The sequence below is a fragment of the Leguminivora glycinivorella genome, chromosome 1 (assembly GCF_023078275.1).
Source record: "Leguminivora glycinivorella isolate SPB_JAAS2020 chromosome 1, LegGlyc_1.1, whole genome shotgun sequence".
In the NCBI taxonomy this organism is placed as follows: domain Eukaryota; kingdom Metazoa; phylum Arthropoda; class Insecta; order Lepidoptera; family Tortricidae; genus Leguminivora; species Leguminivora glycinivorella.
The window spans coordinates 7,545,939-7,562,261 of NC_062971.1; the positions used below are offsets into that span (position 1 = coordinate 7,545,939).

The 16,323-nt window shown below is 39.8% G+C and overlaps 2 protein-coding genes across 2 annotated transcripts; both read right to left on the reverse strand.

Moving 5' to 3' along the window:
• Positions 1-1,590: 1,590 nt before the first annotated feature.
• On the reverse strand, positions 1,591-8,624 carry LOC125242545 (guanine deaminase). Its single transcript, XM_048151304.1, has 8 exons — positions 8,313-8,624; positions 7,768-8,028; positions 6,907-7,125; positions 5,944-6,051; positions 5,749-5,856; positions 5,347-5,512; positions 4,534-4,680; positions 1,591-1,948 (listed from the first exon to the last, which is right to left on the reverse strand). The coding sequence occupies exons 1-8, from the start codon at positions 8,409-8,411 to the stop codon at positions 1,719-1,721; spliced, it is 1,338 nt and encodes a 445-aa protein (XP_048007261.1). The 5' UTR covers positions 8,412-8,624; the 3' UTR covers positions 1,591-1,718.
• Positions 8,625-9,232: 608 nt separating this feature from the next.
• LOC125226124 (adenylate cyclase type 10-like) lies at positions 9,233-15,721 on the reverse strand. The gene is made up of 4 exons (XM_048130369.1): positions 15,391-15,721; positions 10,662-15,309; positions 9,981-10,145; positions 9,233-9,446 (listed from the first exon to the last, which is right to left on the reverse strand). Exons 1-4 carry the CDS (start codon positions 15,678-15,680, stop codon positions 9,261-9,263), a joined length of 5,289 nt encoding a protein of 1,762 aa, XP_047986326.1. The 5' UTR covers positions 15,681-15,721; the 3' UTR covers positions 9,233-9,260.
• Between the last annotated feature and the right edge of the window lie 602 nt (positions 15,722-16,323).

Genomic DNA, 16,323 nt, shown 5'->3' on the forward strand with positions numbered 1-16,323 from the left:
GCGAGGCATGTCTCGAGGCGATGTGCTGGCGCGACAAACGTCTGTAGACGTGCCTTGGTCGAGGCAGGTTGCTCGGCCGAGCCAAATGCGCGCTCAGCACATTGCCTTGCGACGTGCCTCGCTCTGTGTGGACCCGGCTATGTGGCAGAAAGGGTACTATGCTTGTATGATGGTAATAAATTGATTATTTCTGTTGTCTATGAACAGTAGTCCTACATTTATTCAAATTATGCTCGCGTTACTAATTTACTTTATTAATAAACTTCAAAGATTGTTATGCACATTGGTTCGCACAGGATGTGTTAGTTATATATTATATAACATATATTTAAGACTGTTTAGGTTAGATTATTCAATGCAAGTCAAAAGACATGTAATTGTTTAACATATGAGACTAAACTTCAGAATATGATCTGATTGCTTCAATATTATTTAGTAAGTTGTTAGAAGACAGCAATTTATGTTTTATACATATGTAAGTAGGTTCTAAGCAGTTGTTAGCCTGATTTTCGTTGCCTGATACCATCACACTCATTGTTTTTATATCATCAAGTATTGATATAGCTATATATGTATACGTAATGTGACATTACGTGTGTTATATCACGAATATTAAATAAATTGGTGGTTTTTATGTGTGATACTTGTTGTCCTGTGGCCATACTGTAGCGGGGAAGGAGTAGTGTTCCATATACTGCTAGAAGGGTTGTTAGCCTACTTAGATGTGTATGTTGTAATAAAGTATAAGAACGGGCTTGCATCTCTCGGATTTGCACGCCCACGTTCCTGTGTTCATTGAGTAGTGATAACGAAACAATTGTAGTAGGTAACTAATAGTGTCGTGTATGACAGTGGCCTGATGTATCAGCAGCCACACACTCTCCTCAACGCCAGGTAACCTACGAACAAAACAAGATCAACTCGTGGCCAATTCAGTGTGTGGCTGCTGTTTTTAGCTTTTGCTACCACGAGCGTGTTTTACGAAGTAGTATATAAAAGCCGTGGTGGCGAAAGCAAACCTTTTTTTTATAAATTAACCATTAGCGTATTACTTTATAATTCAATGCGTCCTATTTTTTTTAGATAAAATTATATTTCTCATGTTTAACATAGCTATATTCTACTATTTTGTACAATAACGTATAAGTTGCTCTAAAATGTAGATAGATTATTTTTGATTTTATAAGACTGTTTATGTTATTACTTATATAATTTATTAATGACACTCGAATACTTGAATGTCAGATCATTCCACCGACTTAAGTATTTTCTACAACACCAGTTGCATTTGAGTATTATAATCTTTTTTCATTAACTTTTGTAAGAGATCTCAGAGCTTTAACAAAATAATAACATTGTTACTATTAAAGCATTTCTGTATTCTATTTTATAAGTAAACGTAAAGCAAATTCATTAACTTCCATTGACATTATAAAATGTATTTCTGAAATTAAATGGAATCCAATTTAATATTGATTCTTGATAGTATTAAATATGGTATTTCGCTTATTAATTTCAGTTGTTATTGTCACATTATTTGCACATTTTCTACACAAATTATAAAGAAATTACACAAGAATAAAAAAATAATAAAGTATTGCATTTCATTTATTGATTTCCAACAACATTCCTATATAACATGACATATATATTTACTATTTTAAACGTATACTCCCAGTATTGACTTTATAGTCTTTTTTTCCACCTTTCAACATTACTCAATAGCTAATATCTTTAACCAATTCACCCTTCACATAAACCTGAACAATGTTCCTATCATCGGCCAGGTACACGAACTTCTGAAGCAAGCTCGTGATTCGTTCCTCTTCGGTCTTGTCGACGGAGTACTCGTGTCGGTCGATGTTGCCTGCAGCGTATACATCTATCAGGAGGGCGTCCAGCTCCTTGCCCACTTGGAAGTTGCCGATTTTGTCCTCCAGGTTTAGAGCTGTGGAGTGGAATTTGTTTGACTACAGTAACGTTTTAACGCTACGCCTAAATAAGGGATGTTTTCCACAAATACTTTCGTACGTTGACCCGCCTTCTGCTAGCTTTATTGCTCGCACATATTATAGGCGCAATACCAGCAACGTGGCATTTTTAATAATCAAATTGACAAAGAATGCAAAAGATTCACTATTTACTAAGGTAAGATCTTCAATAAGGTTCAGTATTTACACGTACACGAAAAAGGATCGAAAGCATATCGAAAGACACTTTCCAGAAGAATTTCCGTACATTGACCCGCCTGTAAAAGAATGAAAAAAACCGGCCAAGAGCGTGTCGGACCACGCTCAGTGTAGGGTTCCGTAGTTTTCCGTATTTTTCTCAAAAACTACTGAACCCATCAAGTTCAAAACAATTTTCCTAGAAAGTCCTTATTAAGTTCTACTTTTGTGATTTTTTTCATATTTTTTAAACATATGGTTCAAAAGTTAGAGGGGGGGGGACGCACTTTTTTTTCCTTTAGGAGCGATTATTTCTAAAAATATTCACATTATCAAAAAACGATCTCAGTAAACCCTTATTCATTTTTAAATACCTATCCAACAATATATCACACCTTGGGGTTGGAACGAAAAAAAAAATCAGCCCCCACTTTACATGTAGGGGGGGGTACCCTAATAAAACATATTTTTCCATTTTTTATTTTTGTACTTTGTTGGCGTGATTGATATACATATTGGTACCAAATTTCAGCTTTCTAGTGCTAACGGTTACTGAGATTATCCGCGGACGGACGGACGGACGGACGGACGGACGGACGGACGGACGGACGGACGGACGGACGGACGGACGGACGGACAGACAGACATGGCGAAACTATAAGGGTTCCTAGTTGACTACGGAACCCTAAAAAAAGAGTCGAAGGCGGGGTCAATATACGAAAATTCTTCTGGAAAGCGTCTCTCCTTTTTCGTGTACGTGATACCTAATAGTGAACCTTATTGGAATGCAATTAGGTTTGTATTGGGCTGTAGTTGCCTTTGAGAGGTAAGATTAAATTGCAATGTGACAAAGGACAAAAATTTAGGAAATTATGTGCTACAAGTGCCTCCGAATTATGTCAATTTATGGTGAGTTATTATTATTACAAGTAAATGTCATATAGGTAGGTCTTTAGGTACTAGTAACAAGATACGTACTATAAGCTACCTCCCAAGGTCGCCAAGTAGAAGGCTTCCAGCTGATGGCGTTCACCCCGCGCGTCTGCAGGTCCAGAGTGGATACGTCTATGCTCTGACGCACAGCGTCTACCATCATCCATGCTCCTGTCTGACTCTCCTAGATACTCAGCGCCTCCCATGGTCGCCAAGTAGAACGCTTCCTTCCAGCTGATGCCGTGGTCCCCTCCCGCCTGCAGGTCCAGATGCATGTGCCACATCCATGCTCCTGACTGTCTGACTCACCTGTAGGTACTAGTAGCAACTAGATACTTATAGGTTACCTTCAGCGCCTCCCATGGTCGCCAAGTAGAACGCTTCCTTCCAGCTGATGCCGTGGTCCCCTCCCGCCTGCAGGTCCAGATGCGTGCCACATCCATGCTCCTGACTGTCTGACTCGCCTGTAGGTACTAGTAGCAACTAGATACTTATAGGTTACCTTCAGCGCCTCCCATGGTCGCCAAGTAGAACGCTTCCTTCCAGCTGATGCCGTGGTCCCCTCCCGCCTGCAGGTCCAGATGCGTGCCACATCCATGCTCCTGACTGTCTGACTCGCCTGTAGGTACTAGTAGCAACTAGATACTTATAGGTTACCTTCAGCGCCTCCCATGGTCGCCAAGTAGAACGCTTCCTTCCAGCTGATGCCGTGGTCCCCTCCCGCCTGCAGGTCCAGATGCGTGCCACATCCATGCTCCTGACTGTCTGACTCGCCTGTAGGTACTAGTAGCAACTAGATACTTATAGGTTACCTTCAGCGCCTCCCATGGTCGCCAAGTAGAACGCTTCCTTCCAGCTGATGCCGTGGTCCCCTCCCGCCTGCAGGTCCAGATGCGTGCCACATCCATGCTCCTGACTGTCTGACTCGCCTGTAGGTACTAGTAGCAACTAGATACTTATAGGTTACCTTCAGCGCCTCCCATGGTCGCCAAGTAGAACGCTTCCTTCCAGCTGATGCCGTGGTCCCCTCCCGCCTGCAGGTCCAGATGCGTGCCACATCCATGCTCCTGACTGTCTGACTCGCCTGTAGGTACTAGTAGCAACTAGATACTTATAGGTTACCTTCAGCGCCTCCCATGGTCGCCAAGTAGAACGCTTCCTTCCAGCTGATGCCGTGGTCCCCTCCCGCCTGCAGGTCCAGATGCGTGCCACATCCATGCTCCTGACTGTCTGACTCGCCTGTAGGTACTAGTAGCAACTAGATACTTATAGGTTACCTTCAGCGCCTCCCATGGTCGCCAAGTAGAACGCTTCCTTCCAGCTGATGCCGTGGTCCCCTCCCGCCTGCAGGTCCAGATGCGTGCCACATCCATGCTCCTGACTGTCTGACTCGCCTGTAGGTACTAGTAGCAACTAGATACTTATAGGTTACCTTCAGCGCCTCCCATGGTCGCCAAGTAGAACGCTTCCTTCCAGCTGATGCCGTGGTCCCCTCCCGCCTGCAGGTCCAGATGCGTGGACACGTCCATGCTCCGGCGTATGGCATCTAGTATCGATGCGCTGTCGCCGCCTGACACATCTATAAGTATCATAAGTCTTGTTAACATATGTAGAAAGGGCAGAATTTAATAGAGACAAACATGGCTAAATTTTGCATTTAAAATAAGTTTCTTAAGTATTTATTACGCAGAGATTCTAGTATCACCGGCGGTCAGTGCGCGTAGGTACCCTCAGATATCTAATTCGTTATTTAAGAACGCGGATGGGTCAACGGCTGCACGTTAAGAGGACGTTCCCTAAAGTTCTTCGAGCATCGGTTAGATGGCGCTAGGATTTCCGGCTTGGCAGCGTAATTACTATTCTACCTACCTGTTCCTAAGCCGACACGCAGCCCGTGTTGGCGGTATTTGCGCACTGGGCACAGCCCAGAGCGGAGCCGCGTGTTGGACGCTGGGCCGTGCGCTAGCGAGGCGCCTCGCACCGCTAGCAGCGATATCTCCGCTTTAATTAGATGGCGCTGAGGTCAACGACTTGAGATAGTATTACACCATTTCTACCTGTTCCTAAGCCGACACGCAGCCCGTGTTGTAGGTATTTGCGCACTGGGCACAGCCCAGAGCGGAGCCGCGTGTTGGACGCGGGGCAGTGCGCTAGCTAGACGCCTTGCGCCGCTAGTAGCGATATCTCCGCTTTAATTAGATGGCGCTAAGGTCAACGACTTGAGGCAATATTACAGCATATCTACCTGTTCCTAAGCCGACTCGGAGCCCGTGCTGCCGGTATTTGCGCACGGGGCACAGCCCAGAACGCAGCCGTGTGTTCGACGCGGGACAGTGCGCTAGCGACACGCCTCGCGACACTAGCAGCGATATCTCAGCATCGGTTAGGTGAATTGCGTGGGCCATGATGCACTGGAATTTAAAATAGGTGTAGATAAATGTATGGTCATATTAAGTTCTTAAGAGAAGACTGGACTTATGAACAGCTTGGTATAAAAAAAATTGAAATACAAAAGAAGTTCCCACACTGCAGTGTCATACCCATGCCTTTCAAATCAAATTACTTGTTCGAATGGGACGGCGCTACAATGTTGCCTCTTTCTAATTTATAGCCATTTTGCCAGATGTAGGTAAATAGAAATAATTACCTTGTTATTGAGGATTTGACTTTTGTCATATACTTCGCTATAACTTGTACACGATGGGTTAATTTCTAATACATATTCTATTTCTTTCAGGTTCTCTGATATGTGACTCTGAAACAATGACAATACACATTACAAAAAACATTAAAATAAACATGTTTATTTGTTTCTCCAGGTTTACACTTTGAAGCTTCTAACCTGTGTCCTGCAGTCATACTTCTGGGCTATCTTCGCCAAACCAGTCATTAGAGGCTCATCACAGCTTAGTGCAAACCTTGGTGAAATCACAGGCTGAACTAAATCATCCTGAAAATAAAAGTGAATTTAGTTGCACTATCTCTAATATCAAAGTAGCATGTTAGTTTTCCATTTAATTTTTTACATGCTAGTCCAAAACCAGCAAACTGTTTAAAATTTATTTTTCCCCTCACTAGCTCGGAAACACGTGTTTTGTCCTTTAATACCAGCGGGCAAAAACGCATTTTATCCACTAGTGGGTAAAGTAATTTGACCTTGAATAAAGTCAAATTAACTGCTTTAAAATTGATAAAAGTAGGTGAATCTAGTAATAAAGATGATTTACCACCTGTGGAACTACTGACAGCAGTGATAAACGCATTTTTTGCGTTGTAGTTTCCTCACTATAGTGAGGGGAAAATTTTTGTGTTACACTCGGGTGCAAATGTATTTTACTTCTCGTGCGTTAAAAAACTCGCAAGTTCAGGATTCTATTCTCGAACCACTCGCTTCGCTCATGGTTCAACTATAGAATCCTTTCACTTGCTCGTTTTTCAATTCCACACTCGGCGTTAAAATACAACTTTGCCCCCTTGTATAACAAATAACTATTGAAATATTATGTTTCTCTTAACTGATCTGATACTGCATCAGTAGAAAGTGAAGCTATATAGTGCATTACGATACAAGTGCGAAAAAAAGGAAGGTCGAAACGAGTGGCGATAAATTAAAACACGACCCAAGGGAGTGTTTTAAATCGACATGAGTTACGAATTTCCTTTTCGAATGTGTATCGTACGATTTTCAGTACAGATGGCCCTCCGAAGTTTCGACCTGGCATATAATGAATCACTTCTCACACTAGTGCGTAAAAAAAACACCATCTGTACTGGTAGCACTGACCATCTAATAAATCTTACTGACCTTATATGATAAAATAGTTTGCACAAACTTCTCCACTTGTTCCAACTCTTCAGCAGTCTCATTATAATATCCGGCATCATTCTTCAGGTTCATGCTGACTTTACCCACTAGTGCCCTTTGCTTGTGTTTCAGCACAGTCTTGGCCAGCTCAATAGTTCCCTCAAGATGCAGAGAGCCAAAGTAGCAGGCTGTTGTGGTGCCATTGGTGAGAAGTCTTTGCTAGAAAGATGGTAAGAATATTTTAGTTCAGTAAAACATGCCAGCATTGCTCAAAGGAGTAAAATGTTATTATATTCCTGTTGGGAGCTAACAGTATCAATTGTCAATAAGGTAGATAATAAAAATTCGTTTTTTTTTGGAATCAAATGATTGTGAAATATGTAATATGATTACCTCAGCAGTTCTCGAAAAGTTTGTACAAAAATTACGGAAAAAGTTAAATTTGTTTTTATGAATTCCTATTTTGTTACCAAGATTTTGTTGATGAATTGAGATTTTATTAAGTTTTATTTCGTCATTAAGGTTCTCTAGTATCTATATTTTCTTAATTATAACAATTAACCTGTATATATCTTACGAAAGTAGACTTATATTACTAAATGTTGGTAACAAAATAGGATCAATTAAAATTTGCTGATGTGGCTATGTACAAAGTTGCCGGGAACTGCTCACCTATGAAAAACTCTATACTTATGGACTAAACAGACTACACTTAACCCTTGAACAAGTAATAAAAATAAAGAAACCCTTTATTCTTTCAGATATAAATTAAACTAAATTGGAAATTCCATTGTTCCGGAATCCATTTAATGGGTACAGGCTTCTTTCTTTGAATTGTTACCTATCATTATGTTTACTTACCACAACTTTGTCATACACCTTAGCAGCAAATTCCACATCTTTATACTGACTTTCCAAAGGAAAAGTATATTTATCTAACCATTCTAACAAAGGTCTATCGAGCCCAAGGCCCAAGTTAGGAAACTGCGGGGCGTGAGTGTGGCAGTCTACAAACCCGGGTATTAGCAGCTGGTCAGCTTTCAAAGTTATGGTTTTGTAGTCAGTGAATGCTCCAGATTGCTGTAAAGAATTATACTCCTCTCTTGAGCCCAATTTAGTAATCTGTAACAAAAGTGAACAAAAAAGAAGTACCCGGCTTCACCACCAGTGCGCTTGATCGCTTTTTCTTTAGTGTATGGTATCTATTTCAGTTTGTAAAAAAGAAGTAGTAAAGCTGTTCACACAATATCAACAATTCATTACACTAATAACTAAAACATTGTGAACTTTACAAATGTTTAGCTACTGCCGTGATGTCTTCGACCTTAGGAAAAAGCAGAAAAGATAGTAGATGCATTAGATAATCAAAGAAAATCATTATTTTAACGATAAATAGTCCCACTTACCGTTCCATTCTCAGTGGCCAGATAGCCGGCAAAAGACAAGTCCTTATATGTAGCAGAGGAAACAATAGATCCAAGAAATACTTTTTTTGTTGCAGACATTATTACAGCGATTCAAGCACCACTTGACCAACTAGTCACACGCACATGGATTATCTGGGTATGCTATGACAACTATTATCATTTATCTTACGAAATACGCAAGAATATACAATATTTGTAACATTAGAGTGATTTGTTGTTATTGATAACGATAACGTATTTATAACTTAGATTCACAAAACATGTCCATCTCTTTCTATCTATAGTATATTAAACACTGAACGAAAGCGATAACACGATCATGATACAGATGAATATATCGTTATCAACTGTCAATTTTCTGCGCGGTGCGCGGGCGACGACCTTTCACGAATGTCACTAATGCGTTTTGTTACCACGACACCACATATTTTATTAATATTATTTCTTTGTATAAAGTAACTCTAACATTTGAAAATATCTTTTCGTATTTATGTACCTATGCAATTTTAAATATCTACCTACTCGTAATATTTATTAACTAACGCGGTTCTTAGTTACGTTTTTCTTCCAAACAGATCGTTAAGAAACAAAACGCACAAATTTTCTGCAGATGGCGCGAAAATTTAATTAATTATTGTCCGTTCACCATTGTAATAAAATTTCTTAAAGATACTTAGATATTTACAAGCAGTGTCTGCCAGTTATTGATAGTAGAAAATGTACATGTCCGCGCCACGCCGCTTCAGTGTACTTTTGTATAGGAAAGACGTAAGACGCGCCCCAGGTGGCGTGGCGGCGGCGGGGCGCGCGCCGCGCCGCTTGGCGGCGCGCCTTACGTCCTTCCTATACAAAATTTACTGAGGAGACAGCGACTAAATAATAAAAATAAAAAAAACACATTTTGAGAATAGGTACCAACTTTATTCGTTATCGATTAGCAGTTATCCTATAAAGATACCGATGCCAAGATTCCCGCGCAAGTTGATATCCATCCCGCCAAGTTATGAAGCGCCCAGACCGGGCGTTGGATAGCCAAATCGTCGAGTGGCCGGTTGCAGCCAGGGTTATGGCTTCTTCTAGTCGATTATGAACCTTGCGAGCTTCTTCTAGGGCCTGAAATTATTAGGAAAAAATGCAACTTTGTTTCTAGACCCTCGTAACAGCAATGTTTTACTAGTAGGTATGTGTACAATGAGCTACAGAGGTAATTTCTTCTGATTCTGTCGTGATTAATTTATAGCGTTAGTAAAAGGTACTGTACCTTGCCAAATGATTTAAATGTTTATTGTATTGTCAGGGAAATAGTATGTGGGCGTAGGCTGATAATTTTATTTATTCGTATTTGTGCCGCTGATTTTGTCGTGTGCTATAATAGGTATTAGTGTACACTGTACACTCGCTTAGTATTTAGGTACCGGCATCAAAGGTCCGTGTTTTTGTACCTAACGTTTAACCTGATGTTACTCGTATTGTAATGTAACAAATGGGAATACATCGAATACATTTTTATTTATTATAATAATTTAGTCACTAGAGTTTTCACTCAGGTCACTACAGGTAGTTCACTCAAGTTGCAATCAAATTGCTCTCCAGCGTTCAACAATATCTAGTATCTACGGCTGATGACATATATATGTCCACATTTACCTGATTGAATGTAGTGGTTGCTGCTGAGCGACGTCCTGACAAGTATAGTGAGTTTGCTCTTAATGTAATCCATCTGGGATAAATTACACGGCACAACTTTGCATCATGTTCCAGTGAGACCAGCTTCTGATCTGCCAACGATCGTAGTTCCATGAGATCAACTACCTAAAACCAAATTCGGGTTGTCTATTGTTTGCCCGACAGTCATTTAACATAATATTCATTTGCCCGAATCTCACTTGCCTGAATTTCATTTGTCCGAATGATTTGTTTACCATAAAAATCATATGACATACTCGTTGTTTATCCGAATATTACCTTCCATAATCATACAGTGCCATACTATTTGTTAGCCATATTATTAAGTGCAATAATATGGTTTCATAGAATATTCAAACGCCATAAGCAATTATTGCCATATTAATTGTTGCCCATATTATTACCTAACCTAACCTACTTTCTGATAGCAGTTTCATTTTCCAGGGGTCACAGTTCTAACCTAACCTAACCTACTTTTCCAGCAGTTTCATTCTCCAGGGGGTCACAGTTCTAACCTAACGTAACCTACTTTCTGATAGCAGTTTCATTTTCCAGGGGGTCGCAGTTCTAACCTAACAAATTCGTTATGAAAACATAATCGACGGATACACTTCAGCCTATGCTACCAAAAATTCTGCTTACCTTTCGCAAGTCATCCATTTTCCTTGCTAAACTTTCGAGCATACCTTCAGCTAATCGCATTGAGCTAATAAGAGTAGTTAAAGATCCATCTTCTTCTTCTCGGGACACCCACGCCAAGACTTCGGCTTCAAAACGTTTTGCTCTCCGCTCCTGGTCAGCTCGTAGCCAATACGTCCAAAGCCCAGCCATGAGACGTCGTCGTCCAGCATTCGACTCGGGCGTTTGTATCGCATACTCTGCGTATCTACTTATTTCAGTAGGTGTTTCCAGCTGGAACCCAGTGTCTAATATCAGATCTATACACAGTGCATAATACCAAGTTTCGCAATCCAATGAACTGCGTTCTTTACTCATGATCGAAGCTTCCTTAAGAACGTCTACCGCTTCTGATATGCGGCGACGACAAAGTAAAATATAAAACAAATCTGGTATAATCTCCATAGAAACATTGTAGGCACGCAGAAATCGGCTAACAGCCATTGCCCGAAAGGCTGTTTTTATAGCCGAGGCGAGCGCGCCGCGCGCTACTCCGGCACGAAACGAAGCCATAAACACTTTTCCGAGAGCATACAAATCTTCTGACTGAAATGGTTGCTGCAAACTTTGTAATTTCGATATCGCTAAGTGCAGCGTGTCAGCTGTTGACTCTATAAAGCCCAACACGAGGTCTACATGTATAGCGTTGCTAAACACGTCGCACAGGTCTACCACATTGCATTCTACTTTCTGTACTAATTTCAATGCTCTATATGCATGGAATCTAGCTGCAGTGCCATCTCCTAAGGCGGAATACAACAAAGTGCAAATATTCAAACACAGGATAGAATCCGCCACCATCTTTGCCTCGTTTAACCGATATTTTTTTCCTTTTATTTTAACTTTATCTACTAAAGAGCGTAATTTGAGGAATTCGGCAACATTATCAATATTAATGTGGTAAATACGCACTGCCTTTCCCAGAGCCACTTTGGCGGCAACGTGATTTGCTATAGCTAGACAACCAGCAGCTTTTAAAGTATAAATTTTCCCTAAGAATCTCTTTATGTCCCAGGAGTCTATAATTTCTTGAACTTCTGGGAGATTGAACAAACTTTCAACATGTTCAAGTTTTAGGAGTGCATCATCTACATTACTTGCAAGTAGATATAGGTAGCACAATTCAATTGTAAGTTCAATTTCCTTAAATTTCATTTCAGCTTTGCTTGCGTGATAAATCATTTGTTCATAAATTGTAAGTTTTAGTTCAGCACAGGTACATCTACTAAAATCTGTTTCTGAAACACCTTTCTCTATTTTAATACTGAATAGTTCTTTGTTTTTACTATCTTCGTCATCGCTGTCAATGACACCGAGTTCATGCCAATCACTCATACTTTCTGCCTCTGTCACCTTACGTAACATATCGAACACATTAAATGTGTCTAACTGATAGCTGCTACCATTTTTAAAGACAAAACTGGAAACAGTCACTCTCTTAGTGGATCGCCGTCTCCCTATAGAGTCCTCTTTGTTAGATTTCAAAATTGGAACAGTTTGTGAATTTGCTGATGTGAAACTTGTATGTAACTTTTCTGTTGGTACATCTGTAACACTAGTACTACGTGATTCAGAATTATTTTTTTCTGTGTTCGAAATAGTAAAAGGTTCTTGTGATTTGCTGTCTTCATCTCCGTTATCTTCACCTTTAGAGCTCTCATTAAAAATGCGTTTTTCTGTCTCGTCCTCTAAGTCAGTTAGGGATTGAACAACCATAATGATTCCACCACAACTGCGACATTTGTGTTTGTTACTCTCTAAATAGGTAACAATACGCGCATGAAACTCCTTTTTTTGATTCATTGGAAGTAATTCATAAAATGTGTTTCTAATTTTTTTGCCTTTAAACCTTAATAACTTACAAAAAGCGTATTTGGGTAAACCAAAACTTAATTCAGGATCGAATTCAAAAGTACATTCGCATGCTGGCAATGGCAAAGGAGTTACTGACGTGATGCTGCTATTCAGTGAAGCCCTAGTGGACCTACGGTGCCATCGATTTGCTGTATTTGCACAACTTAAAATTTGCATTGCAAAAAATCTTTTTATTGCCTTCGCAGTTGTTATTGTATTGTTTTCGTACATTATATTTTCCAATAGATCTCGCGACATTACATCTCCTATTACAGAGCCAATTTTTAACAACAATTGTTGATAAGGAGTAAGCGCGTCAATTTGCATCATTATTAATGCATCAGTAGTTTCTACATTAATGTTTGTTTTTAATTTCTCTTTCTCAGTTACTCTACAGATTCCTATCTCCTCTGTTTTATTTTCTTGTATAAGATCGTCTAGAGTAGGCTGATCGAATATATTTAAAGCCTGTGGATGTAAAAATTCAGCTGGTGGAAATTGTAATTCGTCGTTGCGGTACTCTTCAAGTTCTAGCTCTTGAATTCTGTTAATTTCTAGAGCACCGCTAGAGAATAAGTGTATAATAAATAATTCCATGATTCCAGGTATACCTTTACACTTTGATTGTAGTGCTTTGCATAAATCATTGGAAACTGCAGCTACATCCAATATCTGACAAGCAAGTGATGGAATCCATTTTGGACTTAGTGGGCCCAAAATTATTTTTCTTATATTGTTATTGGTAAAGACATTATACAACCATGCTTGTACGGAGCTAACTTTTCCTCGTCTTACTGTTGTTATGGTAAAAATGTTCTGTGAATTTATCATTATGGATATATACTCCCATGAAACTTGATCCAAGCTTTGCAGGTCATCTAAAAATATGACGTGTGTATCAGGTATGCTTTGTATTACTTTTGAGAAAATGATTTTTGCTCTCTCTTCACGTTGTTTTGCATCTTGGCTGTATACTCCTTCATGATACGCGAATCGAGTTTTAATAACGTCGTTGAGGAAACAAAGATCTTCGTCGTATACTTTTAATAACTGCACTATTCTCTCTTCTTTTTTGAAATCTTCAATTGGTTCCGAAAGCCCTAATATCTGATTAATTATTTGAGTCAGAGCTAAGTATGGAGTAGCTGAGTGTATAGAGGTCAACGTGAGACTGCATACATTATGACCACAGCCTCGCGCATGTCGGGCCATCCACTCTATTAATCTAGTTTTTCCTATACCCGGTTCACCAACCAACAAAAGAGCGTCAAAGTCTCTATAAGCATGATGCGCATCATCGAGCCAATTTTCAAAGTATTCAATTTCATCCGCTCGGTTCAGAAGTCGTGGTATCATAGGGATGTCATATAGCTCTTTTACTCGAATATCTTCACTGTACTCAAAAATTTTACCCGCATGCAGAATACCTTTAAGATCTACTGAAGGTTGCAAAGTAAATCCGTTGCTGGACATTTTGCTATTCACGAAAGTCGCTTCGTCGCATGTAATTTTGTCACGGAAATAACACATTAACCTTGCCGCTTTATTGACGGTGGCTCCTATTACAGTGTATTCCCGCCTTAATGGATGCCCTACGACCCCACAGTACACCTGCCCGGTGGTCACACCGATTGATACCTCGCGCACACCGTCGAGAGCAGAGACAGACTTTTTAATACCACATGCACATTTTAATGCAGCTTGTGCTTCACATTCATGTTTGAAGCCTCGCAAGCCAAAAATAATTAAAATCATTATATCTTTATCGAAAAGTATGATTTTGTTAACACATCCCATTGATTTATAAACGATTTCACACATGGTCTCGTAGGAATTGTTAACTATTGTGATGAGTTGCTGATGTGGACAATTTCTGGGCTTGAGAGTTACGAATAAAACAGACACTTGTCTCATTTCCGTGAGGTACTCCAAAGGCTGTAGAGCGTCGATCTGAGTGAGCACTGGTCGAATCATGAACTTCCGTAATTCTGGCCCGATATTACGTTCCTCAGCGAGTAAAATCTTCTGCCTGAAATCAAGGGCTTCATATTTTATTGCATTTTCAGCAGATGAACACTTAGGAGACGTCCATACAGAGTCTGGAAGATTCTCAAGAGCAGCAAAGTTTCGTTTGGTTTTGATCATTGCCCCTAGTCCCCGAAAAGGTTTCGAAACGTCACTGTCTCGAGGGTCGTATAATATGGCTCTAATCGTGACGTGACCATTCTCTTCAATAACAAAATCGTAATTTCGTGAATAGCAGTGACCCCAAGCGTTAGGCGTTAATTTTACTTCACCTGAAATACAAAGGCTTTCAGCTAATTTTGCTTCAATTACTGGTAGCCCAAAAATAACGTAATTCATCGGTATTTGGTTACCGATTGTAGCAAAAAGCAGATTTCCTGCTGAGATAGCTAGCTTTACTTTGAGACTTATTTTGACGTCGGTTTCATAGGATGAAAACGAATGTTGTATGAGGAGTGCGCATGCTATCGCTGTGTGAATGGTATGGCATAGGAACGTCCGTTTATCAGTTTTCCATAGTGCTAAAAAGGCGTCGCCTGCGAATTTGAGTATATCTCCGCCGTGGTTGTATATGAGTTCTATGAGGGAGCCGAGGTACGCGTTAAGAGTGGCAGTCAAGCGGTATGTGCCGCCTTTGCCTGTGGTGTTGTAGCGCTCGGACAGTGCGGTATATCCCGACACGTCGGCCATCAACAGGACGCCAACGAAACGTTTCGGTTCAGTCGAATCAAAACTGTAACAAATTATCTCTTGAGAAATTTACACAAACTTGAGAAATTTAAATTTCAGGTACAATAACTTATTAGCAACTAACTTTTCAATCTGTATGATCTCGTCTGGAAGTAACGTGGCTAATAGAAGTGTTTGTTTCTTGGTAAGTTGTACTTCGCTATCTTGGTCTGAAGAGAGCCGGTTCAATCTATCTTGCAAGAACTCCTGTTCCCAGTCTACCTCACTTAACTGAGCATCTTCTTCATCCTCATCATCTTCAGAGTCTGAGTCACGTCGTGATTTCTTTCTGCTGATGTTTTTCCACTTGTCTGCAACCGTCATTATGTTTATAGAGTTTCTTCTAGAACGCGCTCGTTGCTTTCTAAAATTCATTTTGACAGTCAATTATTTTAAATAACTGGAATTTTGATATTGTCCTAACCTGAAAGTAAATTTAGTCACTTTAATCTTAACCTTATCAACATGTTACATATCTAGTTGGTCAGGAATGTCAGGATATATCAGTTCAGGTAGGACATATTATTGCCGAATAATGAAACCATCGACCATTCCTATCAAATCGCGTGCGATGTCGTTGTGGTTTTGTAGAGCCCTTAGGATATAATTTAAAAAATAAATAAATAAAAAATAAAAAGATATTTATTTACCAACACAGCACAAAATGGACATGTAAGGACTTATAAAAACTTAGTAAGTAAAATTACAGATGTGTGTGCAATTTGGTTTTGTTTTGAAGACATCGCGCCGTATTTGAGGACCTAGTACCTACAACTGAAACTAAGTAAGATAAAGAGAAATAGACGAATTGCATTTCTCATTAGATTGCAGTCCTTATATTTTAATAATGTATTTAAAAGGATCATAAAAATCTGCGGTGTTTTACTTAAGTGAGCATTTCTTTTTTTTTCCGATAAAAAATTTTGATTGTTTTGATTGTTGTGTGTGTGTTTTGTGGGAATTTTAGGTCAATTGTACTCAGAATCACGAGTACTTTCAATCTCACTGGGAGACAAAA

Bases quoted from the DNA above. Each gene is read 5' to 3' on its own strand.
- LOC125226124 (XM_048130369.1), bottom strand. From the start codon at position 15,680: ATGAATTTTAGAAAGCAACGAGCGCGTTCTAGAAGAAACTCTATAAAC. The intron at 10,146-10,661 runs GTAAGCAGAATT...ATTTGGTTTTAG, and splicing joins AAATGGATGACTTGCGAAAG to GTAGTTGATCTCATGGAACT. The intron at 9,447-9,980 runs GTAAATGTGGAC...TAATAATTTCAG, and splicing joins CAACCACTACATTCAATCAG to GCCCTAGAAGAAGCTCGCAA.
- LOC125242545 (XM_048151304.1), bottom strand. From the start codon at position 8,411: ATGTCTGCAACAAAAAAAGTATTTCTTGGATCTATTGTTTCCTCTGCT. The intron at 8,029-8,312 runs GTAAGTGGGACT...CTTTTGTTACAG, and splicing joins TGGCCACTGAGAATGGAACG to ATTACTAAATTGGGCTCAAG. The intron at 7,126-7,767 runs GTAAGTAAACAT...CCATCTTTCTAG, and splicing joins AGGTGTATGACAAAGTTGTG to CAAAGACTTCTCACCAATGG.